Source organism: Nerophis ophidion, linkage group LG01 (assembly GCF_033978795.1).
Source record: "Nerophis ophidion isolate RoL-2023_Sa linkage group LG01, RoL_Noph_v1.0, whole genome shotgun sequence".
Classification (NCBI taxonomy): domain Eukaryota; kingdom Metazoa; phylum Chordata; class Actinopteri; order Syngnathiformes; family Syngnathidae; genus Nerophis; species Nerophis ophidion.
The window spans coordinates 87981450-88007336 of NC_084611.1; the positions used below are offsets into that span (position 1 = coordinate 87981450).

At 41.1% G+C, this 25887-nt stretch overlaps 1 protein-coding gene across 1 annotated transcript in view; it reads left to right on the forward strand.

Moving 5' to 3' along the window:
* The window catches only part of man2b1 (mannosidase, alpha, class 2B, member 1), a 37254-nt gene that overhangs the window by 4853 nt on the left and 6514 nt on the right, over window positions 1-25887 (forward strand). Inside the window, exons 5-21 of the mRNA XM_061914681.1 lie at window positions 7328-7460; window positions 10944-11089; window positions 11157-11356; window positions 11416-11536; window positions 11593-11671; window positions 11739-11848; window positions 16369-16476; window positions 16551-16667; window positions 16733-16915; window positions 16990-17087; window positions 17162-17282; window positions 20937-21055; window positions 21126-21227; window positions 23693-23780; window positions 24711-24791; window positions 24866-25090; window positions 25154-25303. Coding sequence (XP_061770665.1) covers window positions 7328-7460; window positions 10944-11089; window positions 11157-11356; window positions 11416-11536; window positions 11593-11671; window positions 11739-11848; window positions 16369-16476; window positions 16551-16667; window positions 16733-16915; window positions 16990-17087; window positions 17162-17282; window positions 20937-21055; window positions 21126-21227; window positions 23693-23780; window positions 24711-24791; window positions 24866-25090; window positions 25154-25303 — 2181 coding nt within the window. The remainder of the gene's footprint in view (window positions 1-7327; window positions 7461-10943; window positions 11090-11156; window positions 11357-11415; window positions 11537-11592; window positions 11672-11738; window positions 11849-16368; window positions 16477-16550; window positions 16668-16732; window positions 16916-16989; window positions 17088-17161; window positions 17283-20936; window positions 21056-21125; window positions 21228-23692; window positions 23781-24710; window positions 24792-24865; window positions 25091-25153; window positions 25304-25887) is intronic.

A 25887-nucleotide genomic window follows, 5' to 3' on the forward strand; every position in this document is an offset into this window, starting at 1 on the left:
GTGGAGGGGGTCCGGTCCGATCCGGTGGCCATGTACTGCTCGCCTGTGTATCGGCTGGGGACATCTCTGCGCTGCTGATCCGCCTCCGCTTGGGATGGTTTCCTGCTGGCTCCGCTGTGAACGGGACTCTCGCTGCTGTGTTGGATCCGCTTTGGACTGGACTCTCGCGACTGTGTTGGATCCATTGTGGATTGAACTTTCACAGTATCATGTTAGACCCGCTCGACATCCATTGCTTTCCTCCTCTCCAAGGTTCTCGTAGTCATCACTGTCACCGACGTCCCACTGGGTGTGAGTTTTCCTTGCCTTTATGTGGGCCTACTGAGGATCTCGTAGTGGTTCGTGTTGTGGTTTGTGCAGCCCTTTGAGACACTAGTGATTTAGGGCTATATAAGTAAACATTGATTGATACCAAAAAGTTCTATTTTGGTTTCATCTGACCACATGACATTCTCCCATGTGCTCTCTGGCAAACTTCAGACGGGCCTGGACATGCGCCGGCGTAAGCAGGGGGACACGTCTGGCACTGCAGGATTTGATTCCCTGTTGGCGTAGTGTGTTACTGATGGTTACTTTGGTCCCAGCTCTCTGCAGGTCATTCACCAGGTCCCCCCGTGTGGTTCTGGGTTTTTTGCTCACCGTTCTCATGATCATTTTGACCCCGCGGGATGAGAGCTTGCGTGGAGCCACAGATCGAGGGAGATTATCAGTGGTCTTGTATGTCTTCCATTTTCTGATAATTGCTCCCACAGTTGATTTTTGTGCCTATTGTAGATTCACTCTTCCCAGTCTGGTGCAGGTCTACAATTCTTTTCCGAGGTGTCCTTCGACAGCTCTTTGGTCTTGGCCATAGTGGAGTTTGGAGTCTGACTGTTTGAGGCCGTGGACAGGTGTCTTTTTATACAGATAACGAGTTCAAACAAGTGCCATTAATACAGGTAGCGAGTGGAGGACAGAAGAGCTTCTTAAAGAAGAAGTTACAGGTCTGTGAGAGCCAGAGATCTTCCTTGTTTGACGTGACCAAATACTTATTTTCCACCATAATTTACAAATAAATTCTTTAAAAGTCCTCTTTTTTTTTTCTCACATTCTGTCTCTCACAGTTGAAGTGTACCTATGATGAAAATTACAGACCTCTGTCATCATTTTAAGTGGGAGAACTTGCACAATCGCTGGCTGACTAAATACTTTTTTGCCCCACTGTATGTATGTATGTATATATATATATATATATATATATATATATATATATATATATATATATATATATATATATATATATATATATATATATATGTCAATAATTGGTTGATCTTCAGTGATACCTGTTTATGTTGACCAGTGATCGTTTCATCGACCAAGAATTGTATTTAGTCTTCAACCGTCTAAAACAGGGGTCGGGAACCTTTTTGGCTGAGAGAGCCAAGAATCCGAATATTTAAAAATGTATTTCCGTAAGAGCCATATCATTTTTTTTTCAACACTGAACACACCTAAACGCGTGCATTTTTAAGTAAGAGCAACATTACTACAGTATAATAGGTCTCTTATTCTTTGTAATAACATTGATGTTCTGAACTGTGGAGGGGGCGTGGCCTGAGGGCCTGCAGCGAAGCGGGGCGCGCAAGGACCGACAGGCCTCGAAATCAGCGACAGGTGCGTAGACAACCCACCTGGGCCTTGTTATCTAATCACCTGTCGCTCTGTTATAAGCAGCAGCCAGATGGAAAGACGGGGTTGGAGCTGGAGCCAGAGCGCGAGCGAGAACGAAAGAGAAAAAGACAATTGCTGGCAAGCAACTGAGAGACTTATTGAAAAATAAAAAAATATCGTAACCCTGAAACAGGCTTGGTGGTCTGAAGAACCCCCAGGAGGGCAAGCCCTAAAAAAAATAAAAATAAATAAAGTGCGGTAGCAAAAGGATGGATGGATTCAAATGCATGAGCCCAAAAGGGCATAAAACAATACAAAAAAAAACATTAAAAATGAATAACAAATCTGATGTCGATCTAGACCAGGGGTCACCAACACGGTAGCCCGTAAGGACCAGATGAGTCGCCCGCTGGCCTGTTCTAAAAATAGCTCAAATAGCAGCACTTACCAGTGAGCTGCCTCTATTTTTTTTTATTTCATTTATTTACTAGCAAGCTGGTCTCTCTTTGCTTTACATTTTTAATTCTAAGAGAGAGAAAACTCAAATAGAATTTGAAAATACAGGAAAATATTTTAAAGACTTGGTCTTCACTTGTTTAAATAAATTAATTCATTTTTTTACTTTGCTTTTTATAACTTTCAGAAAGACAATTTTAGAGAAAAAATATAACCTTAAAAATGTTTTTAGGATTTTAAACACATATGCCTTTTTACCTTTTAAATTCCTTCCTCTTCTTTCCTGACAATTTAAATCAATGTTCAAGTATTTTGTATTGTAAAGAATAATAAATACATTTTAATTTAATTCTTCATTTTGGCTTCCGTTTTTTCGACAAAAAATATTTGTGAAATATTTCTTCAATCTTATTACGATTAAAATTCAAAAAAATTTATGGCTAATCTCAAAAATCTTTAGAATGAAATTTTAATCTTATTTCAAAGTCTTTTGAATTTCTTTTTTAAATTTTTGTTCTGGAAAATCTAGAAGAAATGATGATTTGTATTTGTTAGAAATATAGCTTGGTCCAATTTTGTTATATATTATAACAAAATGCAGATTGGATTTTAACCTATTTAAAACATGTCATCAAAATTCTAAAATTAATCTTAATCAGGAAAAATTACTAATGATGTTACATAAATTCTTTGTTCATTTTTTTTTCAAAAATATTCAAATTAGCTAGTTTTTCTCTTACTATTTTGAACGTTATTTTTAACACTTTGATTACAAGTGGAATTAGTCATTACTTATCGTGTTAAGCAACGTTAGCTCGGATTTATCCGAGAGCCAGATGCAGTCATCAAAAGAGCCCTGGTCTAAAACAAGCTGAAAATGTCTTGTGGACGGCAGGGGACAAGTTTGGAATGTAATCAATTAGATATCTTATTTGTGAGTGAGATACGGTGCAGGGGTTGAGTTCGGGGATGTGATCTAATCACAACTACGGTCTTTGGAGTTTGTACTAAAAACACAATGGTGACAAAAAGAAGACTCATGGACACATTTCACCTTTGAGACCATGGACAACTAGGGACTTTGGGATTTTTCTTTGGACCGAACAAGTTACCTTTTTTTGCACGTCCGGTTAGCACAGGGGTAGGGAACCTATGGCTCTAGAGCCAGATGTGGCTCTTTTGATGACTGCATCTGGCTCTCAGATAAATCTTCGCTGACATTGCTTAACGCCATAATTATGAATAATTTCGCTGGTAATCACAGTGCTAAAAAATAACGTGCAAAATACAAAACATTCTCATGCGTTTAAATCCATCCATCCGTTTCTACCGCACCTTTTCAAGAAGTCGCATTAATGGTAAGAAGTATTTTATGCTAGCTGCGGGGTCGTTCTCCCAGGAAGGCAGACGGACTACTCGGGACATGGCATTTAGGTAAAAATATGATTTAATTTTAACTAAAAAAAATATCCAAACAAAAATCGCTCACAGGGGAGGCACAACTTGGGCTAAAGAACAAAGCTAATGCATAAACAGACTAAGAACGTAAATCAAACAAAACTTCCTTGGCATGGCATGAAGCAGGAAACTATGGCAGGGCATGAAACAAGTCAGCACAGGGCGACTGACTGGCGAAGACGAGCTTAAATACTGCCTCTGATTAGTGCTCGGGAAGCAGGTGAGCAGGCGTTTTGTCCACCAGAGACAGGTGCACAAAATGAGTAACCAAGGAAACCAGACAAGGGAACTTAAAGAGTCCAAAGGACAAACAGCACATGGCCAAACAAAAACATGATCAACAGACATAACATTTGATTTATTATTGGTTAGCTTCAGAATAACAATGTTATTAAAAAGAATAAGACACTTATTATACTCTAAAAATGTTGGTCTTACTTAAAAATGCACGCATTTAGTTGTATTCAGTTTTAAAAAATATGATATGGCTCTCGTGGAAATACATTTTGAAATATTTGGCTTTCATGGCTCTCTCAGCCAAAAAGGTTCCCGACCCCTGGGTTAGAGACTCGGCACTGGTTTAAACACTTAGCGGGCAAACAAGCTGTCTCTGGTCAATTTTGCCATTTTTCATTCCAACCTGCTAGAAAGTGCGGAAGATCTCAGCTTTCCAAAATGTTCTAGCTCGATGCTAATTTACATTGGGCATTCCATATACATGCTACTGATTAGCATTAGTGATTTTTTTAAGAAAAGGTACCACATTTTTACACAAGGACCGACTCGCATAAAATCCAACGGTGCCATGTAACTCAGCTCAGCACTTCGGCACTTGGTGATCACTCCAGCAGCACTGAGAGCGGACCCAGCCAAACTACCTGAGGGTGATGTTGCAACTCTCAACGCCAACAAAGCGACCGACTCAAAAAAAAACGCTGCCAACATAAGTTAAGTAAGGCTCCACTTATCCAAAAATGAGTTAGCTTGTTGCTAATATACATTGGCGATGCTACCGATTAGCATTAGAAATGTAACAAGGCAATTTTAGCACCCCCGAATTTGATCATGAAAACTACAAGACGCACGTTGCAATCAAACAGCTGGTGCGTAATAAGTACAATACGTACAGTTAGAGATGTCCGATAATATCGGACTGCCCATATTTTCGGCCGATAAATGCTTTAAAATGTAATATCGGAAATTATCGGTATCGGTTTCAAAAAGTAAAATGTATGACGTTTTAAAGAAGTAAAGAGCGCCATAAACCTCAAAGGCACTGCCTTTGCATGACATAATATCTACAGCTTTTCACACACACAAGTGAATGCCATGCATACTTGGTCAACAGCCATATAGGTCACACTGAGGGTGGCCGTATGAACAACTTTAACACTGTTACAAATATGCGCCACACTGTGAACCCACACCAAACAAGAATGACAAACAGATTTCGGGAGAACATCCGCACCGTAACACAACAGAACAAATACCCAGAACCCCTTGGAGCACAACATACACCCCCCGATGTCATCAGTGTTTGAACCTGACAGAAAGAGAGAGACAAGGAAAAACTTTCAGATGTTTACAATGTAAACTATGAATGTGAGACGAGAGAGGAGGGGTTGGGGCGAAGACATACCACTGATTCATCCATCCATCCAGCCAGCCATTTACTACCGCTTGTACCGTTCGGGGTCGCTGGAGCCTATCTCAGCTGCATTCGGGCGGAAGGCGGTGTACACCCTGGACAGGTCGCCAACTCATTACAGGATACGACCTATTGTGAACAGGAATGTTGTGGTGAAACATTGGAAAAGGCAGTAATACAGCATCAATCACAAAATAAACCAAATTGGATAGTAACCTTTGGCCAAAAGACAAAGACAATATAAAGTAGGGATCTCACCATCACAACAGTCCTTGTCCTTTTCTCTTGGAAGATAAGAAGCACTTAGACTAAAGTTGTTGTTCGACAAGAAATTACTAGAATATACATTTTGGCATCCAGGGGGAGCTTAAAGTAAAGCCGCTGCTCCTCCACATCGAGAGGAGCCAGATGGGGTGGTTCGGGCATCTGGTTAGGATGCCACCCGTTAGGAGGCCATTGGAAGACCCAGGACACGTTGGGAAGACTATGTCCCCCGGCTGGTCTGGGAACGCCTCGGGATCCCCCGGGAAGAGCTGGACGAAGTGGCTGGGGAGAGGGAAGTCTGGGCTTCTCTGCTTAGGCTGCTGCCCCCGCGACCCGACCTCGGATAAGCGGAAGAAGATGGATGGAATAATTTTGCCACCACACGACATAAACGGACCATCTTTATAGAATTGTCTCTCATGTTTCATATATATATATATATATATATATAACCACAGTTGTTCATTGAAGTGGATTCACTGCCTTAAAAGCGGAACATTATCACAATTCAAAAGGGTTAAAAACACTAAAAATCAGTTCCCAGTGGCTTGTTGTATTTTTTGAAGTTTTTTAAAAAATTTTACCGTTCTCGGAATATCCCTAAATAAAGCTCTAAAGTGCCTTATTTTCGGCTCTCTGCGAAGACACTGGCCATTTCCCTGTGACGTCACACAGTGCTGCCAATGTAAACAAACAATGGGAATACCACAGCAAGATATAGCGACATTAGCTCGGATTCAAACTCGGATTTCAGCGACTTAAGCGATTCAACAGATTACGCATGTATTGAAACAGATGGTTGGAGTATGAAAGTATTGAAGAAGAAACTGAAGCTATTGACGCTATTCATAGCCATAGCATGGCCGAATAGCTGCGTTAGCATCGCCGGTAAAATGTGCGGACCAAACAATCAGGACTTTCGCATCTTTTGACACTGGAGCAACTTAAATCCGTCGATTGGTAAGTGTTTGTTTCGCATTAAATGTGAGTGGAAGGAAACGTAATATAGTTGCAAATGCATCTGGAGGTTATCCATACATCTCTGTGCCATGTCTGCTTTAGCACCGCCGGTAAATAGCATGTTAGCATCGATTAGCATAGCATATTAGCATCGATTAGCTGGCAGTCAACATCAACAAAACTCACCTTTGTGATTTCGTTGACTATCGTTGCAAATGCATCTGCAGGTTATCCATAGATCTCTGTTCCATGTCTGCTTTAGCACCGCCGGTAAATAGCATGTTAGCATCGATTAGTATAGCATGTTAGCATCGATTAGCTGGCAGTCAACATCAACAAAACTCACCTTTGTGATTTCGTTGAATATCGTTGCAAATGCATCTGCAGGTTATCCATACATCTCTGTGCCATGTCTGCCTTAGCATCGCCGGTAAAATGTGGAGACACTCTGGCACATTCAATGGGGGTCTGGCGGCACACACTTTGGCATCTTCGGGCCGGTGGTGCAACTTGAATCCCTCCCTGTTAGTGTTGTTACACCCTCCGACAACACACCGTCGAGGCATGATGTCTCCAAGGTTCCAAAAAATAGTCCAAAAAACGGAAAATAACAGAGCTGAGACCCGGTGTTTGTAGTGTGTTGAAAATGAAAATGGTGGGTGTGTTACCTCGGCGACGTCACATTCTGACGTCATCGCCTCCAGAGCGATAAACAGAAAGGCGTTTAATTCGCCAAAATTCACCCATTTAGAGTTCGGAAATCGGTTAAAAAAATAGATGGTCTTTTTTCTGCACCATCAAGGTATATATTGACGCTTACATAGGTCTGCTGATAATGTTCCCCTTTAACAAAGTTCATAATCACTTCCTGTTTGCGCCCTGTTCTAGATGGGCTACGATGGGTTTTTCTTCGGCCGCCTGGACTACCAAGACCGGCGTCGGCGGATGCAGGCAAAGGAGCAGGAGCTTCTATGGCGGGCCTCCGACAGCCTCACCCCACCGATGGCCGACCTCTTCACGGGTAACTAAACGCTCCGAACGTTAGTTTTATACCTTTTTCGTCAAAGAAAACCCTGATTTTTATTCTAAAAAAAAACACAAATAATGCAGTGTTTTCCCCCAAAAAATATTTCAAAGTATAATATTTGATGTGAAGTAATCGGAGCCTCAAATAGGTCAATTTTATTTTATTTATAATTAATTAATTAATTAAATTTTTGGGAGTAATGACAAAATAATTCGTCTAAATTTCTCAGGGATGTTAAAAATAAGTCATACATTATTTAAAAATTCTGATTTTTTACGAATTTTTAATGTCTTTTATATTAGTTTTTATGCTCTTTTTTCCAAAGACGACTATTCCCTCTAAAAACGTTTCAAAGTGTAATATTTGATGTGAAGTAATTGCAGCCTCAAAGTTCCTCAAATTTTTAATGATTAATTACATTTTTTGGTGCAATGACAAAATAATACCTCTAAATTTCTCAGGGATGTTAAAAATAAGTCATAAAACACTTAAGTCTATAGATCACCTTAAAATTTTTAATGTTTTTTATATTTGTTTGATGCCCTTTTCGTCAAAGAAAACTATTCCCTCTATAAACATTTCAAAGTGTAATATTTGATGTGAAGTAATTGGAGCCTAAAATAGGACAATTTTATTTGATTTTTTATTAATTAATTACATTTTTTGGAACAATGACAAAATAATTCCTCTAAATTTCTCAGGGATGTTAAAAATAAGTCATACAACGCTTAAGTCTATAGATCACCTTAAAATGTTTTATGTTTTTTATATTGGTTTTATGCCATTTTTGTCAAAGAAAACTATTCCCTCTATAAACATTTCAAAGTGTGATATTTGATGTGAAGTAATTGGAGCCTAAAATAGGTCAATTTTATTTAATTTTTGATTAATTAATTACATTTTTTGGAGCAATGACAAAATAATTCCTCTAAATTTCTCAGGGATGTTAAAAATAAGTCATACAACGCTTAAGTCTGTAGATCACCTTCAGATTTTTTATGTTTTTTAAACTAAAACTATTCCCTCTAAAAACGTTTCAAAGTGTAATATTTGATGTGAAGTAATTGGAGCCTCAAATAGGTCAATTTTATAAAATTTTCAATTAAATAATTAAATTTTTCAGTGCAATGACAAAATAATCCCTCTAAATTTCTCAGGGATGTTAAAAATAAGTCATACATCATTTAAAAATTCAGATTTGTTAATAATTTTTAATGTTTTCGTATGTGTTTTATGCCCTTTTTTTCCAAAGACAACTATTCCCTCTAAAAACGTTTCAAAGTGTAATATTTGATGTGAAGTAATTGGAGCCTCAAAGTTCCTCAAATTTTTAATTATTAATTACATTTTTTGGTGCAATGACAAAATAATACCTCTAAATTTCTCAGGGATGTTAAAAATAAGTCATAAAACACTTAAGTCTATAGATCACCTTCAGATTTTTAATGTTTTTTATATTTGTTTTATGCCCTTTTCGTCAAAGAAAACTATTCCCTCTAAAAACATTTCAAAGTGTAATATTTGATGTGAAGTAATTGGAGCCTAAAATAGGACAATTTTATTTAATTTTTGATTAATTAATTACATTTTTTGGTGCAATGACAAAATAATCCCTCTAAATTTCTCAGGGATGTTAAAAATAAGTCATACAACACTTAAGTCTATAGATCACCTTCAGATTTTTAATGTTTTTTATATTTGTTTTATGCCCTTTTCGTCAAAGAAAACTATTCCCTCTATAAACATTTCAAAGTGTAATATTTGATGTGAAGTAATTGGAGCCTAAAATAGGACAATTTTATTTAATTTTTGATTAATTAATTACATTTTTTGGTGCAATGACAAAATAATCCCTCTAAATTTCTCAGGGATGTTAAAAATAAGTCATACAACGCTTAAGTCTATAGATCACCTTCAGATTTTTAATGTTTTTTAAACTAAAACTATTCCCTCTAAAAACGTTTCAAAGTGTAATATTTGATGTGAAGTAATTGGAGCCTAAAATAGGACAATTTTATTTAATTTTTGATTAATTAATTAAATTTTTTGGAGCGATGACAAAATAATCCCTCTAAATTTCTCAAGGATGTTAAAAATAAGTCATACATTATTTAAAAATTCAGATTTGTTATTCATTTTTAATGTCTTTTATATGTGTTTTATGCCCTTTTTGGCAAAGAAAACTTTTCCCTTGAAAAATGTTTCAAAGTGAAATATTTGATGTAGAATAATTATACCATGGATTTTGATTCATTATTACTTTTGAACAATGACAGTTTAAAAAAAAAAAATCATACATTATTTTTTTTTTTACCTTCAACGCTTAAGTCTCTAGATAAACTTCAGATTTGTTATTAATTTTTTTATGTTTGGGGTGCCACTTTTTTGTGAGGGTGGCCATATAAACAACTTTAACACTGTTACAAATATGCGCCACACTGTGAACCCACACCAAACAAGAATGACAAACACATTTCGGGAGTACATCCGCATCGTAACACAACATAAACATAACAGAACAAATACCCAGAACCCTTTGCAGCACTAACTCTTCCAGGACGCTACAATATACTCTCCCGCTACCCCCCGCCTTCCCCCCACACACACACACCTCAACCTCGCCATCCCAACCCCGCCCACCTCAACTTCCTCATGCTCTCTCCGGGAGAGCATGTCCCAAATTACAAACTGCTGTTTTGAGGCATGTTAAAAAAAAGTATGTAATGTCTGACTGCAATAATAAAAAAAAAATGTTTCCCACAACTTGAGTTGATTTATTTTGGGAAAACCTTGTTACATTGTTTAATGCATCACAACAAAATTAGGCATGATAATGTGTTCATTCCACGACTGTATGTATCGGTATCGGTTGATATCGGAATCTGTATTTAATAGTTGGACAAAATCGGAATATCGGCAAAAAAAAGCCATTATCGGACATCTCTAATTATAACATTGATTTGGGCCCCACTCACAAAGGTGTTAAAAGATAAGTTATATGGAATATTTGATGTGAAGCAATTCACAACAACAGTGATTTTGATTCATTATTATGTTTTAAAGAAAAAATGATTGTTTGCTCTTTTATTCCACATTTTTTAACCTCTTAAGGCTCAAGCTGTTTGTTTACATTAATTTTTTATTTCTTCTCGCTATTTGGGCTTATTGGACCCTAATTAGAATAAAAACTAAAAATCATCTTTTGATATGATGTACTTATTAGTCCATAAGTACACAAACGTGTACTTCATGTGTTGTGACATGCCAATTTTTATTTTCACACTTTTTTTTCCCAAATTCCATTGTATGTTGTACTCTTCTGACACCACCAGATGGCAGTATAAGTGTCCACATTAGTGGACATGAGGCTCCAATTCAGTAGTGTACACAATTTTGGAAATAAGAGCTAAAAGGTGCTGTCCACGCATGTGGCCACTAAGCCTTTAGAGTTAATGCATTTTAAAAATGTGCACTTAGGCATCCTTCCTAACGGTTACAACCCCCCTGAGGGCTTCTGCTGGGATCAGTCTTGCGACGACCCGCCCATCAAAGACGACCCCGACCTGGAGGACTACAACGTGGACGACGTGGTCGAGCGCTTCCTATATATCGCAAACCGCCAGGTGAGGTCCTCAAACCCCGTCGGAAGCAAGAAGGCGTCTTACAGCGCTGAATGTTTTTGGGACCCAGGCTCAGGTGTACAAGACCAACCACATCATCATGACCATGGGCTCGGACTTCCAGTACGAGAACGCCAACCTGTGGTACAAGAACCTGGACAAGCTGATCCACTACGTCAACGCCCGACAGTCCAACGGGAGTCGGGTCAACCTGCTGTACTCCACGCCTTCCTGTTACCTTCAGGAGCTGCACAGAGCCAACCTCTCCTGGTAGGACCCCCCAACACGTTGTGACCCAGAACCCATCTAAGTCCGGGTCTTGACCTCAGGGCTCTGAAGACAGACGACTTCTTCCCGTACGCGGACGCCGCTCACGACTTCTGGACGGGTTACTTCAGCAGCAGGCCGGCGCTGAAACGCTACGAGAGGCTGAGCAACAGCAACCTGCAGGTGGGTTCACGCCGGACTATCCAAAGTCTGAGTGGCCAAAGTTTTTGTCTTTGAAGACTTGTAACCGGTTGGAGGTTCTGGGCGGACGGGCGTCCAGGAGTGGACGCTTCGGCGAGGGGGACAGTCGCCCCTTGAGTAAGTTGTCTTGTAAAGCGCTCCGGCGTGATCGTTTAGGATCTGACCGCTCCTTCCCCGGGTCCAGACAGAGCCATGGCGGTGGCCCAGCATCACGACGCGGTCTCGGGCACGGAGAAGCAACACGTCGCCGACGACTACGCCAGGAGACTCGCCGACGGGTGGCGACACTGTCAAGTAGGTCACGCCGCCAAGTGTACGGTTCTTAAAGCGTGTTGCGGACCATCATCCTGTTTTCTAAATAGTGACAACAACTGCTAACAATGCGGGTGGTTAAAGTTAATCTTGGGCGGCTCGGTAACTTAAAGATTCTAGATTCGATTCCAGCTTTCGTCACGTCCGTTGTGTCCTGGCGGAAGACACCATACCCTTGCTTGCCCCCATCGGTGTGTGAACGTGGGAATAGCGTCAAAGCGCTTTAAGCACCTTGAAGGTAGAAAAGCGCTATACAAGTACGATCCATTTGAAGTGGAGTGAATTATTTTTATATAGTGCTTTTCTCTAGGGAATCAAAGCGCTTTTACATAGTGAGACGCAATATTCAAGTTACATTTAAAGCATCCATCCATTTTGTACCGCTTGTCGCGGGGGTCGCTGGAGCCTCTCTCGGCTGCACGTGGGCGGAAGGCGGTGTACACCCTGGACAAGTCGCAGGGCCAACACAGATAGACAACATTCACACTCACACAATTTAGTGTTGCCAATCAACCTATCCCCAGGTGAATGTCTTCGGACTTTTTAAAATGTTTATTATTGTAGCAATATGGTTGTTTAAGTTAAGGGTTTAGGGGATTTATGGTCATTTGTGAGGGCACCAAAGGGACTTCTGTGTGTGTGCCGATGTGTTGATGTACTGTAAATGGATTTTACTTCTTAAAATGTTTATTATTGTAGCAATATGGTTGTTAAAGTTAAGGGTTTAGGGGATTTATGGTCACTTGTGAGGGCGCCAAAGGGACTTATGAGTGTGTGTTGATGTACTGTAAATGGGTTTTACTTTTTAAAAGGTTTATTATTGTAGCAATATGGTTGTTAATGTTAAGGATTTGGGGATTTCTGGTCGCTTTAGAGGACACCAAAGGGACTTATGTGTGTGTGCCGATGTGTTGATGTACTGAAAATGGATTTTACTTTTCAAAATGTTTATTATTGTAGCAATATGGTTGTTAAAGTTAAGGGTTTAGGGGATTTATGGTCACTTGTGAGGGCACCAAAGGGACCTATGAGTGTGTGTTGATGTAATTTAAATGGATTTTACTGTTTGAAATGTTTATTATTGTAGCAATATGGTTGTTAATGTTAAGGATTCTGGGGATTTCTGGTCGCTTTTTTGGGCACTAAAGGGACTTGTGAGTGTGTGTGCCGATGTGTTGATGTACTTTAAACGGATTTTACTGTTTGAAATGTTTATTATTGTAGCAATATGGGGCGGCATAGCTCGGTCGGTAGAGTGGCCGTGCCAGCAACTTGAGGGTTGCAGGTTCGATTCCCGCTTCCGCCATCCTAGTTACTGCCGTTGTGTCCTTGGGCAAGACACTTTACCCACCTGCTCCCAGTGCCACCCACACTGGTTTAAATGTAACTTAGATATTGGGTTTCACTATGTAAAGCGCTTTGAGTCACTAGAGAAAAGCGCTATATAAATATCATTCACACTTCACTTCACAATATGGTTGTTAAAGTTAAGGGTTTAGGGGATTTATGGTCACTTGTGAGGGCACCAAAGGGACTTATGTGTATGTGCCGATGTGTTGATGTACTGTAAATGGGTTTTACTTTTTAAAATGTTTATTATTGTAGCAATATGGTTGTTAATGTTGAGGATTTGGGGGATTTCTGGTTGCTTTTGAGGGCACTAAAGGGACTTCTGTGTGTGTGCCGATGTGTTGATGTACTTTAAATGGATTTTACTTCTTAAAATGTTTATTATTGTAGCAATATGGTTGTTAAAGATAAGGTTTTCAGGGGATTCATGGTCACTTGTGAGGGCACCAAAGGGACTTATGTGTGTGTGCCGATGTGTTGATGTACTGTAAATGGATTTTACTGTTTAAAATGTTTATTATTGTAGCAATATGGTTGTTAAAGTTAAGGGTTTATGGGATTTATGGTCACTTGTGAGGGCACCAAAGGGACCTATGAGTGTGTGTTGATGTACTGTAAATTGATTTTACTTTTTAAAATGTTTATTATTGTAGCAATATGGTTGTTAATGTTAAGGGTTTAGGGGATTTATGGTCACTTGTGAGGGCACCAAAGGGACCTATGAGTGTGTGTTAATGTACTGGAAATGGATTTTACTTTTTAAAATGTTTATTATTGCAGCAATATGGTTGTTAATGTTAAAGATTCTGGGGATTTCTGGTCGCTTTTTTGGGCACTAAAGGGACTTCTATGTGTTTGCCGATGTGTTGATGTACTTTAAATGGATTTTACTGTTTGAAACGTTTATTATTGTAGCAATATGGTTGTTAAAGTTAAGGGTTTAGGGGATTTATGGTCACTTGTGAGGGCACCAAAGGGACTTATGTGTGTGTGCCGATGTGTTGATGTACTGTAAATGGATTTTACTTTTTAAAATGTTTATTATTGTAGCAATATGGTTGTTAATGTTGATTATTTGGGGGATTTCTGGTTGCTTTTGAGGGCACTAAAGGGACTTCTGTGTATGTGCCGATGTGTTGATGTACTGAAAATGGATTTTACTTTTTAAAAGGTTTATTATTGTAGCAATATGGTTGTTTATGTTAAGGATTTGGGGGATTTTTGGTCGATTTTGAGGACACTAAAGGGACTTCTGTGTGTGTGCCGATGTGTTGATGTACTTTAAATGGATTTTACTTCTTAAAATGTTTATTATTGTAGCAATATGGTTGTTAAAGATAAGGTTTTCAGGGGATTCATGGTCACTTGTGAGGGCACCAAAGGGACTTATGTGTGTGTGCCGATGTGTTGATGTACTGTAAATGGATTTTACTGTTTAAAATGTTTATTATTGTAGCAATATGGTTGTTAAAGTTAAGGGTTTATGGGATTTATGGTCACTTGTGAGGGCACCAAAGGGACCTATGAGTGTGTGTTGATGTACTGTAAATTGATTTTACTTTTTAAAATGTTTATTATTGTAGCAATATGGTTGTTAATGTTAAGGGTTTAGGGGATTTATGGTCACTTGTGAGGGCACCAAAGGGACCTATGAGTGTGTGTTAATGTACTGGAAATGGATTTTACTTTTTAAAATGTTTATTATTGCAGCAATATGGTTGTTAATGTTAAAGATTCTGGGGATTTCTGGTCGCTTTTTTGGGCACTAAAGGGACTTCTATGTGTTTGCCGATGTGTTGATGTACTTTAAATGGATTTTACTGTTTGAAACGTTTATTATTGTAGCAATATGGTTGTTAAAGTTAAGGGTTTAGGGGATTTATGGTCACTTGTGAGGGCACCAAAGGGACTTATGTGTGTGTGCCGATGTGTTGATGTACTGTAAATGGATTTTACTTTTTAAAATGTTTATTATTGTAGCAATATGGTTGTTAAAGTTAAGGGTTTAGGGGATTTATGGTCACTTGTGAGGGCACCAAAGGGACTTATGTGTGTGTGCCGATGTGTTGATGTACTGTAAATGGATTTTACTTTTTAAAATGTTTATTATTGTAGCAATATGGTTGTTAATGTTAAGGATTTAGGGGAATTCTGGTCGCTTTTGAGGACTCTAAAGGGACTTATGTGTGTGTGCCGATGTGTTGATGTACTTTAAATGGATGTTACTGTTTGAAATGTTTATTATTGTAGCAATATGGTTGTTAAAGTTAAGGGTTTATGGGATTTATGGTCACTTGTGAGGGCACCAAAGGGACCTATGAGTGTGTGTTGATGTACTGTAATTGGATTTTACTTTTTAAAATGTTTATTATTGCAGCAATATGGTTGTTAATGTTAAGGATTCTGGGGATTTCTGGTTGCTTTTTTGGGCACTAAAGGGACTTCTGTGTGTTTGCCGATGTGTTGATGTACTTTAAATGGATTTTACTGTTTGAAATGTTTATTAATGTAGCAATATGGTTGTTAAAGTTAAGGGTTTATCGGATTTATGGTCACTTGTGAGGGCACCAAAGGGACTTATGTGTGTGTGCTGATGTGTTTAATGGATTTTACTTTTTAAAATGTTTATTATTGTAGCAATAAGGTTGTTAATGTTAAGGGTTTAGGGGATTTATGGTCACTTGTGAGGGCACCAAAGGGACCTATGAGTGTGTGTTAATGTACCGGAAATGGATTTTACTTTTTAAAATGTTTATTATTGCAGCAATATGGTTGTTAATGTTAAAGATTCTGGGGATTTCTGGTCGCTTTTGAGGGCACTAAAGGGACTTATGTGTGTGTGCCGATGTGTCGATGTACTTTAAATGGATTTTACTGTTTGAAATGTTTAGTATTGTAGCAATATGGTTGTTAAAGTTAAGGGTTTAGGGGATTTATGGTCACTTGTGAGGGCACCAAAGGGACTTAGGTGTGTGTGCTGATGTGTTTAATGGATTTAACTTTTTAAAATATTTATTATTGTAGAAATATAGTTGTTGATGTTAAGGATTTGGGGGATTTCTGGTCGCTTTTGAGGGCACTAAAGGGACTTCTGTGTTTGTGCTGATGGTGTCCAGGTCTTCACAAACAAGTTCTGATCTCGCCATCTGCAGGTCCTGGTCAGCAACAGTCTGGCGGCCCTCAGCAGCTCCACCAGCGAGCGCGTTTACTGCGAGCACCTCAACATCAGCGTGTGTCCTCTCACCGAGTCCAGCAAGAAGGTGACCGCCTTCCCCTCGTCCTTTTTCTGTCTCCCGAGTGACATTTCTTTTTTTTCCCCCCTCTCTCCTCAAAGTTCTCCGTCAACGTGTTCAATCCCCTGGCCCGGACCGTCACCTGGCCCGTCAGGCTCCCCGTCAACGGGACGGCTTACGCGGTGTCCGACGCCCGGGGCGAGTCCGTGGACTGTGAGGTGCGTCGTTTATAAGCGTGAGACGACATGCGTGGTCATTTTCCCCCCCGTGTGTCGTCTGTCAGGTGGTGCCGGTGTCCCGGGCCACGCGGGACGTGCGGAGGAACCGCGGGTTCGCCGTCAACGAGCTCGTCTTCCAGGCGGGAGCCCCCCCGCTGGGCTTCAGCACCTATTCCGTGTCCTTGCTTCAGGAGAAGCGTCCTCCCGTCTTCAAGCGAGACCGCGCACCCAAGTCCATCTGGAACGAGGTCCACACACGCAAGCCGGACCCGCGTCCACAACACCCCGGGTGACCACGTGTTGTCCTTTTTAAACGCCGCAGCATCTACGGGTGACCTTTGACCCGGACACCGGCCTCCTGAGCGGCCTGGACAACTTGGACACCAAGCAGAGCATCAAGCTGGTGCAGAACTTCTACTGGTTGGTGTTTTGTTTTTTTTCCCCTGGAAGTCAACTCCTGCTTTACCTTTGAGCGTGTTTGTGCGTCTGTGGAGGTACAACGCCAGCGACGGCAACAACTCGGCCAGCAACCAGCCGTCAGGAGCGTACATCTTTCGACCCAACTCCTCCACGCCGTTTGTCATCAGCAAGACCGTGAAGACGGAAAGCATTCGGGTACGCATCCACTTCGTGACATTTTGGCTTGAATTAGTGATACATTTTCACCGTTACATTTTCTTGAGTAACTTTTGGGATGAATTGTACTTCGAAGAGGGCGGTTTAGCTAGGTTGGTAGAGCAGCAGTACCAGCAACTTGAGGGCTGCAGGTTCGATTCCCGCTTCCGCCATCCTAGTCACTGCCGTTGTGTCCTTGGGCAAGACACTTTACCCACCTGCTCCCAGTGCTTCCCACACTGGTTTAAATGTAACTTAGATATTGGGTTTCACTATGTAAAGCGCTTTGAGTCACTAGAGAAAAGCGCTATATAAATATAATTCACTTCACTTCACTACTCCACTCCATTTATCTACATTCAGCTCGCTACTAATTTTTATCCATCTGTTAATGCACGCTTTGTTTGTTTGGGTTTGTCAGAAAGACCTTCAAAGTGTTGCTGGTATCAAATTCTAAAGTTAAAGGGGAACATTATCAGCAGACCTATGTAAGCGTCAATATATACCTTGATGGTGCAGAAAAAAGACCACCTATTTTTTTAACCGATTTCCGAACTCTAAATGGGTGAATTTTGGCGAATTAAACGCCTTTCTGTTTATCGCGCTGGAAGCGATGACGTCAGAACGTGACGTCGCCGAGGTAACACACCCGCCATTTTCATTTTCAACACATTACAAACACCGGGTCTCAGCTCTGTTATTTTCCGTTATTTTGACTATTTTTTGGAACCTTGGAGACATCATGCCTCGACGGTGTGTTGTCGGAGGGTGTAACAACATTAACAGGGAGGGATTCAAGTTGCACCACTGGCCCCAAGATGCCAAAGTGTCTGCCGCCAGACCCCCATTGAATGTGCCAGAGTGTCTCCACATTTTACCGGCGATGCTAAAGCAGACATGGCACAGAGATGTATGGATAACCTGTAGATGCATTTGCAACGATAGTCAACGAAATCACAAAGGTGAGTTTTGTTGATGTTGACTGCCAGCTAATCGATGCTAACATGCTATTTACCGGCGGTGCTAAAGCAGACATGGAACAGAGATGTATGGATAACCTGTAGATGCATTTGCAACTATATTACGTTTCCTTCCACCCACATTTAATGCGAAACAAACACTTACCAATCGACGGATTTAAGTTGCTCCAGTGTCAAAAGATGCGAAAGTCCTGATCGTTTGGTCCGCACATTTTACCGGCGATGCTAACGCAGCTATTCGGCCATGCTATGGCTATGAATAGCGTCAATAGCTTCAGTTTCTTCTTAAATACTTTCATACTCCAACCATCCGTTTCAATACACGCATAATCTGTTGAATGGCTTAAATCGCTGAAATCCGAGTTTGAATCCGAGCTAATGTCGCTATATCTTGCTGTGGTATTCCCATTGTTTGTTTACATTGGCAGCACTGTGTGACGTCACAGGGAAATGGCCAGTGTCTTCGCAGAGAGCCGAAAATAAGGCACTTTAAAGCTTTATTTAGGGATATTCCGAGACCGGTAAAATTTTGAAAAAAAACTTCAAAAAATACAACAAGCCACTGGGAACTGATTTTTATTGTTTTTAACCCTTTTGAAATTGTCATAATGTTCCCCTTTAATGATTTTTTTGCACAACATTTTTTTAAATCAGTTTGAACATCAAATATGTTGTCTTTGTAGCATATTCAACTGAATGTGGGTTGAAAATGATTTGCAAATCATTGTATTCCGTTTATATTTACATCTAACACAATTTCCCAACTCATATGAAAACGGGGTCTGTATATATATATATATATATATATATATATATATATATATATATATACACACACACACACACACACACACACACACACACACACACACACACACACACACACATATATATATGTGGGAGAAGGATGACCCCCTGACAGGCCGCAAAAATGTCCAAAAAGGTACGGGGGTCCTCTTCGTCCCCCATGCGGTATACGGTGACGGCCATCGACATTGACCGTGCCCCGCCCACCCGGTCCGCCACCTCGGCGGACCGGAGGCGGTTTAGCTCGGTTGGTAGAGTGGCCGTGCCAGCAACTTGAGGGTTGCAGGTTCGATTCCCGCTTCTGCCAAGCTAGTCACTGCCGTTGTGTCCTTGGGCGAGACACTTTACCCACCTGCTCCCAGTGCCACCCACACTGGTTTGAATGTAATTTAGATATTGGGTTTCACTATGTAAAGCGCTTTGAGTCACTTGAGAAAAAGCGCTATATAAATATAATTCACTTCACAAATTCACTTCGGCGACCATGCCCGCGAGAGCCGTCAAGAGGTCCTCTTCCCCCGCCTCCGGTGGTCCAGCCGAGTTGGGCGCCAAATTGTGGAGGTCTTGCTCCCCCGGGTTCTTCAGACCACCAAGTACGGACATGACAGTCGTTGTGAACAATAGTTCATTTTGGAAAAAAGAGTTATTTTCAGCTATATATATATATATATATACATACACACAGTATGTATATATACTAGGGGTGTAACGGTACACAAAAATTTCGGTTCGGTACGTACCTCGGTTTAGAGGTCACGGTTCCGTTCATTTTTGGTACAGTAGGAAAACAACAAAATATACATTTTTGGGTTATTTATTTACCAAATTTGTAAACAATGGCTTTATCCTTCAGCTACAATCGGGCGGAAGGCGGGGTACACCCTGGACAAGTCGCCACCTCATCGCAGGGCCAACACAGACAGACAGACAACATTCACACACTAAGGCCACCCAAGAGGGAATAAGCGGTAGAAAAATGGATGGATGGATGAGATTTATCCTTTTAACATTGGGAACACTATAATAATTCTGCCCATGTCAAATCACATTAAACTGTCTCAAGTTGTTGCTTTGATTAAATAAAATGACAAAACCTTTCTTCTACATATAAAAAGTGCAACATTAAACAGTTTCAAGTCAACTCATCATGCTTAATTACAGCATTTGGGAAGCCTGTAGTTGACTTTTATTATACAGACACAGCAAAATGAGCTAACCTAACGCTAAAAGCTAATTAGCCTTCACCTCAAGCCAGAACTATGAGAGAGCTGAGCAGCAGTTTAAGTCTCTAGAAGGTCAACGGGCTCATAGTGATGTTTGTAATAGTTGTGCACTGACTTGATGATTTCTGAATACGCCCTGTTGATTGGCTGTTACATGGCTCTGAATACGCACTGCTGATTGGCTTTGTATGTAACCAATCAGATGGATGTGTGGGCGGGACAATGCAGGTTCTTACTGCTCAGTCAGAGGCAGCTTGTTAAGACTTTAGTTTACAAACTCGTTCGATACACCTTCGTACCGAAACGGTTCAATACAAATACACGTACCGTTACACCCCTAATATATACATATATACATACATGTATATATTTTTAGTCAGTGCATAAATATTCGTTTTTCGCGACTTCTGGTAAGTCAAGACTGAAACAATCGGTCCGGTCTCAGAACCACCCAATGACGTTTCAAGTTTGAACATTTTAAAGCGCTTACATACTTAAAAAAATGATCATACTTCAAATGCAGCCGCTGCTATCTTGTGGTGTGTCGTCAGGTGGTTTCCTACAGCCACACTTTTTAAAAAGTCAATGTTGTTCGACCTAGTAATTAATTTTAGACGTAACTTGAGGCTTCTTACCTCCCTCAGACGTCAGTCATGCAGGAAGTGAGGCAGAGGTTCGCTCCCTGGGCCTCGCAGGTGGTTCGTCTCCACGCCGACAGCCGGGTCCTGGAGCTGGAGTGGACTGTGGGCCCCATTCCCATTGAGTGAGTGGCGACACATGCTGGGTCCGTGTGAGACGTCCATGCGACGTAAACGTCTCTCTCTCTCTTTCAGTGACCAGCTGGGCAAAGAGGTGATCACGCGATTAGACACGGACATCAAGTCTTCCGGAATCTTCTACACCGACTCCAATGGAAGAGAAGTGCTAAAGAGGCAGTGAGTTGACTCGCACACACAATCCTGAAATAATGCTTGTTTTTATACAAAACATACTTTCTAGTTGTATTTTATTTAAAATAAAGGTAACACATATTCACCATTAATTAGTTTCTTATTAACATGCAAATTAGTGACATATGGGCTCTTAATTAGTCATTACTAAGTACTTAATGCCTTACTACACAACCAGTAAGACATTAACTAAGCGTGTTTCCACATTAAACTCAGAATTATTGCTTATTAGTAACACTACCTCGTGTCCAAATAACTCTAAATTAAGTCCTTGTTACTTTAATAAGCAACTAATTAATGATGAACATGTTCCCCACACTAAAGTGATACCAACATAATATATTTATTTATTAAATAAATAATAAATAAAAATGCATTTATCATATAAAGATTTTACATGTATATATATTTCATCAATATATAAAATGTTTGATATATTTTTTTCTTTATATATATATATATATATATCCAAAGACATGCACCTGGGGATAGGTTGATTGGCAACACTAAATTGGCCCTAGTGTGTGAATGTTGTCTGTCTATCTGTGTTGGCCCTGCGATGAGGTGGTGACTTGTCCAGGGTGTACGCCGCCTTCCGCCTGAATGTGGCTGAAATAGGCGCCAAAAAGGGAATAAGCGGTAAAAAAATGGAAATGGATAGATATATGTATATGTAGGTGTGGGAAAAATCACAAGACTACTTCATCTCTACAGAACTGTTTCATGAGGGGTTCCCTCAATCATCCGGAGATTTTAATGGAAGCATTCACATACCATGGTTTATATCGGGCACAGAGTGGGTGGGTACAGGCAGGCGTAGGGGCGTGGTGATTGGCTCATGTGTTACCTAGGAGGTGTTTACGTCTGTGGCGGCATGTTGAAATGATTTCACTGCGCTTGTTGAGGGATGACAGATCTGGATGAAATATAATAAACAGTTTCTCTTTTAAGCATAGGTTGCATCTTTTATTATTATTACCACTGTTGTAAGGTGTGCTGGATGCAAGAATTTGCCATGTTATTGAATATTCGACATTATTGTCTTTGAGGTTCCAAATGTGTTTGCTGAGTTCTGTAGAAATCCGCAAAGTCTGGTTTCTAAAGGAGGCGTTGTGATTATTCCATCTTGTTTTGAACGCTCCTTCGGTTAATCCTACGTACGTGTCGGATGTGTTAATGTCCTTGCGTGTTACCTTTGCTTGGTAAACGACTGATGTCTGGAAGCACCCTCCGTTGAGAGGGCAATCAGGTTTCTTGCGACAGTTACATTCCTTATTGGTTTAAGAGTCGTTTAGTCTGTGGGTGGGCAGTCCTTTTGCAATTGGTTTGAAATTATTTGAATATATCTATCTATATATATATATAGTGTGTGTATATATATATATACATATATTGTATATATATATATATATATGTATGTATGTATGTAAATATGATATATATATATATATATATATATATATATATATATATATGTGTGTATATATATATATATATATATATATATAATTTTAGACCAAAGTGGTCCGCAAATGATGCAAGGCAAGACTGCTAATACCAAACCATCTCAACTGAACTTCGCTCACCCTTTAGAGCACAGCTGTAACTTCCTGCCACTAAACCTGCAGAAAATAGTTATCCACTAAACCTGCAGAAAATAGTTATCCTCAGTTTTCTCTGTTTACATTTTCACACTTTGCTCAATTTTTTTTTTTTACACTTTATCTAGCATTTCTTACAAATTCTTTATTTCTAAGAGCTTATTGTTAAGTGTTCAATTTAACTTTTACTATTTTGTTTACATTTTTTTTTGGAGTGTTTTCCATGCTTGTGTTGACATTTCTTTTCTGCCTTGATAGCTGAGGGAATTATGACCACGGGAAGTTACATTTTAAATAAAATATATTATTCTCACGCTCTTTATTTTTCATAGGTGATAATAAAACATTTCCAATAATTAATATAATCATAATATTTAAATAATGACTGCATAAGACAAATTCATTTACACAGTTCAAGGGCAAATAAATTTTACACGCCCAATATTTCCTGGCACTCGACCTACAGAAAATACTTATTCACAGGTTTCTCCATTTCTAGGGCTAAATGTTACGTGTTCAATATTATTTTAATATTTTGTTGACATTGTTTGAATGTTTTCCATGCTTAAGTTGACATTTCCTTTCTGCCTTTTTAGGTCATAAAAATATCAATTTAAACACTGATAGTTTTCAGCCACATCGCCCAGACCTAGTATTGATGTGGTAGTTGTTTTATACTACACACATAAAAGTAGCCACTAGATGGCAGTAAAAGCACATTTTTGAATTAAACTTTTCTATTTATTTAAATAGTAATAATTATAAACACAGACACAAAACAGCATCAAAGGCTTCTTTAAATACGTCCAGACATTTTACGTTCGTCCAAACGCCCTCATGTAAACGCAGGAAGGACTTCAGGCCCACTTGGGACCTGAAGCAGTCGGAGCCCATCGCTGGAAACTTCTACCCCATCAACTCTCGCGCCTACATCAAGGTGAGTCGCAAGTGTGTGGGGCGGCGTGGCCTGCGGACCTGCAGCGAAGCGGGGTGTGTCAGGACCGGCTTCGAGATCAGCGACAGGTGCGCAGATGACCCACCTGGGAGTGTTTGTCTGATCACATGTCGCTGTGTTAAAGGCAGCAGCCGGGAAGGAGTTGTTGATGGTGGAGAGCGAAGACGAGCACGAACACGAGCGAGACACGAACTCATGGCTGAAAATAACTTTTTATTGCAAAATAAATTATTGTTCACGATGATGAACGAAGCCGTCAGTCCGTACTTGGTGGTCTGAAGAACCCGGAAGACCTCCACAATTTGGCGCCCAACCCGGCTGGACCACCGGAGACGGGGAAGGACGACTGCCTGACAGGCCCCAAAAATGTCCAAAAAGGCATGGGGGTCTTCTTATTACCCCCTTGCGGTGTACGGTGACGGCCGTCGACATTGGCCGTGCCCCGCCCACCCGGCAAGACCCAGCACTGTTGGCGGCTGCTCACTGTCACCTCGGCGAGCACGCCCGCGAGAGCAGTCAGGAGGTCCTCTTCCCCCGTCTCTGGTGGTCCAGCCGAGTTGGGCGCCAAATTGTGGAGGTCTTGCTCCCTCGGGTTTTTCAGACCACCAAGTACGGACATGACAGCTATTGTGAACAATAATTTAATTTGCAATAGAGTTCTTTTCAGCCATCAGTTCGTGTCTCCGTCTCGCTCGTCTTCGCCTTCCACCATCAACAACTCCCCTTCCAGGCTCCTGCCTTTAACAAATGGACAGGTGATCAGATGGGTCATCCACACACCTGTCGCTGATCTCGAAGCCGGTCTTGGCACACCTTGCTTCGCTGCAGGTCCGCAGGCCACACCCCCTCCTACACACACAACTGTCCTTGGATGCAAACGTTCTGCACTAAAACGTGTCGAAATATTATCAGGATGACGAGGACCAGCTCACTGTGGTGACGGATCGCTCGCAAGGAGGCGGGAGCATCCAGAACGGTTCTTTGGAGATCATGGTTGGACTAGACCGGACTAGACCAGGCACACACACACACACACTTGTCTTACCACGGGTCTCCTCCCTGTCCAGCTCCACCGCCGTCTTTTGTACGATGACGTCCGCGGGGTCGCCGAGCCCCTCAACGAGACCTCGGACATCTTCCCGGACGGCCTGGTGGTCCGAGGCCGCCTCCTAGTCTCCCTCCAGCGCCCGGCCGCCGCGGCGGACGCGCACCGCCCCCTGGCGCAGGAGACGGTACTGCAGCCCCTGGTGACGTTCATGGAAGGGGACCTGCCCCCCGACACCCGACTGGAGGTGAAGCTGCAACTTCAGGCCGCAATCGACCGCGAGCTTGGTACTTACGGTTTAACGGTTCAGTTCTCAGGACTACAAGCTGCGCTGCCCCCTGCTGTCCACCTGCTGACGCTGAGCCAGTGGGACGAGCGGCTCGTCCTGCTGAGGCTGGAGCATCAGTTCCAGAGCTGGGAGAGCAAAGTCAACTCCCGGCCGGTCACCATCAACCTGCAGGTCACACTCACGGCCTCATCTTTGCTTTACTACTTGTCGGGTTCAAACACTGATGACATCTATTAAACAGACAAGAAGCAAGGAATCATGCAGAGACAGAGTTCAATTTAGCACGTGTTGTAGTTACAGATCCAAACCACGTTCTAAAAGTCCAGCCCGCGTGCTTCCTCTATTTATTTGGAAGGTCCCTGGTTACATGTGAAGTGAATTATATTTATATAGCGCTTTTCTCTAATGACTCAAAGCGCTTTACATAGTGAAACCCAATATCTAAGTTACATTCAAACCAGTGTGGGTGGCACTGGGAGCAGGTGGGTAAAGTGTCTTGCCCAAGGACACAACGGCAGTGACTAGGATGGCGGGAGCGGGAATCGAACCTGCATCCCTCAAGTCGCTGGCACGGCCGCTCTACCAACCGAGCTATGCCGCCCCCCTCACTGAAGCTGTCGCTGAGGGAAGGGGGTAATCCCGACAGCTCCAGTTAGACACAATATATGAATAAACAAATGTGTTGACGCTGGTGCTATCGCCTTGTCTCTGCTCTGTCTGCGGCCGTGCAGTCAGCAGGCGGTGTATGGACACAA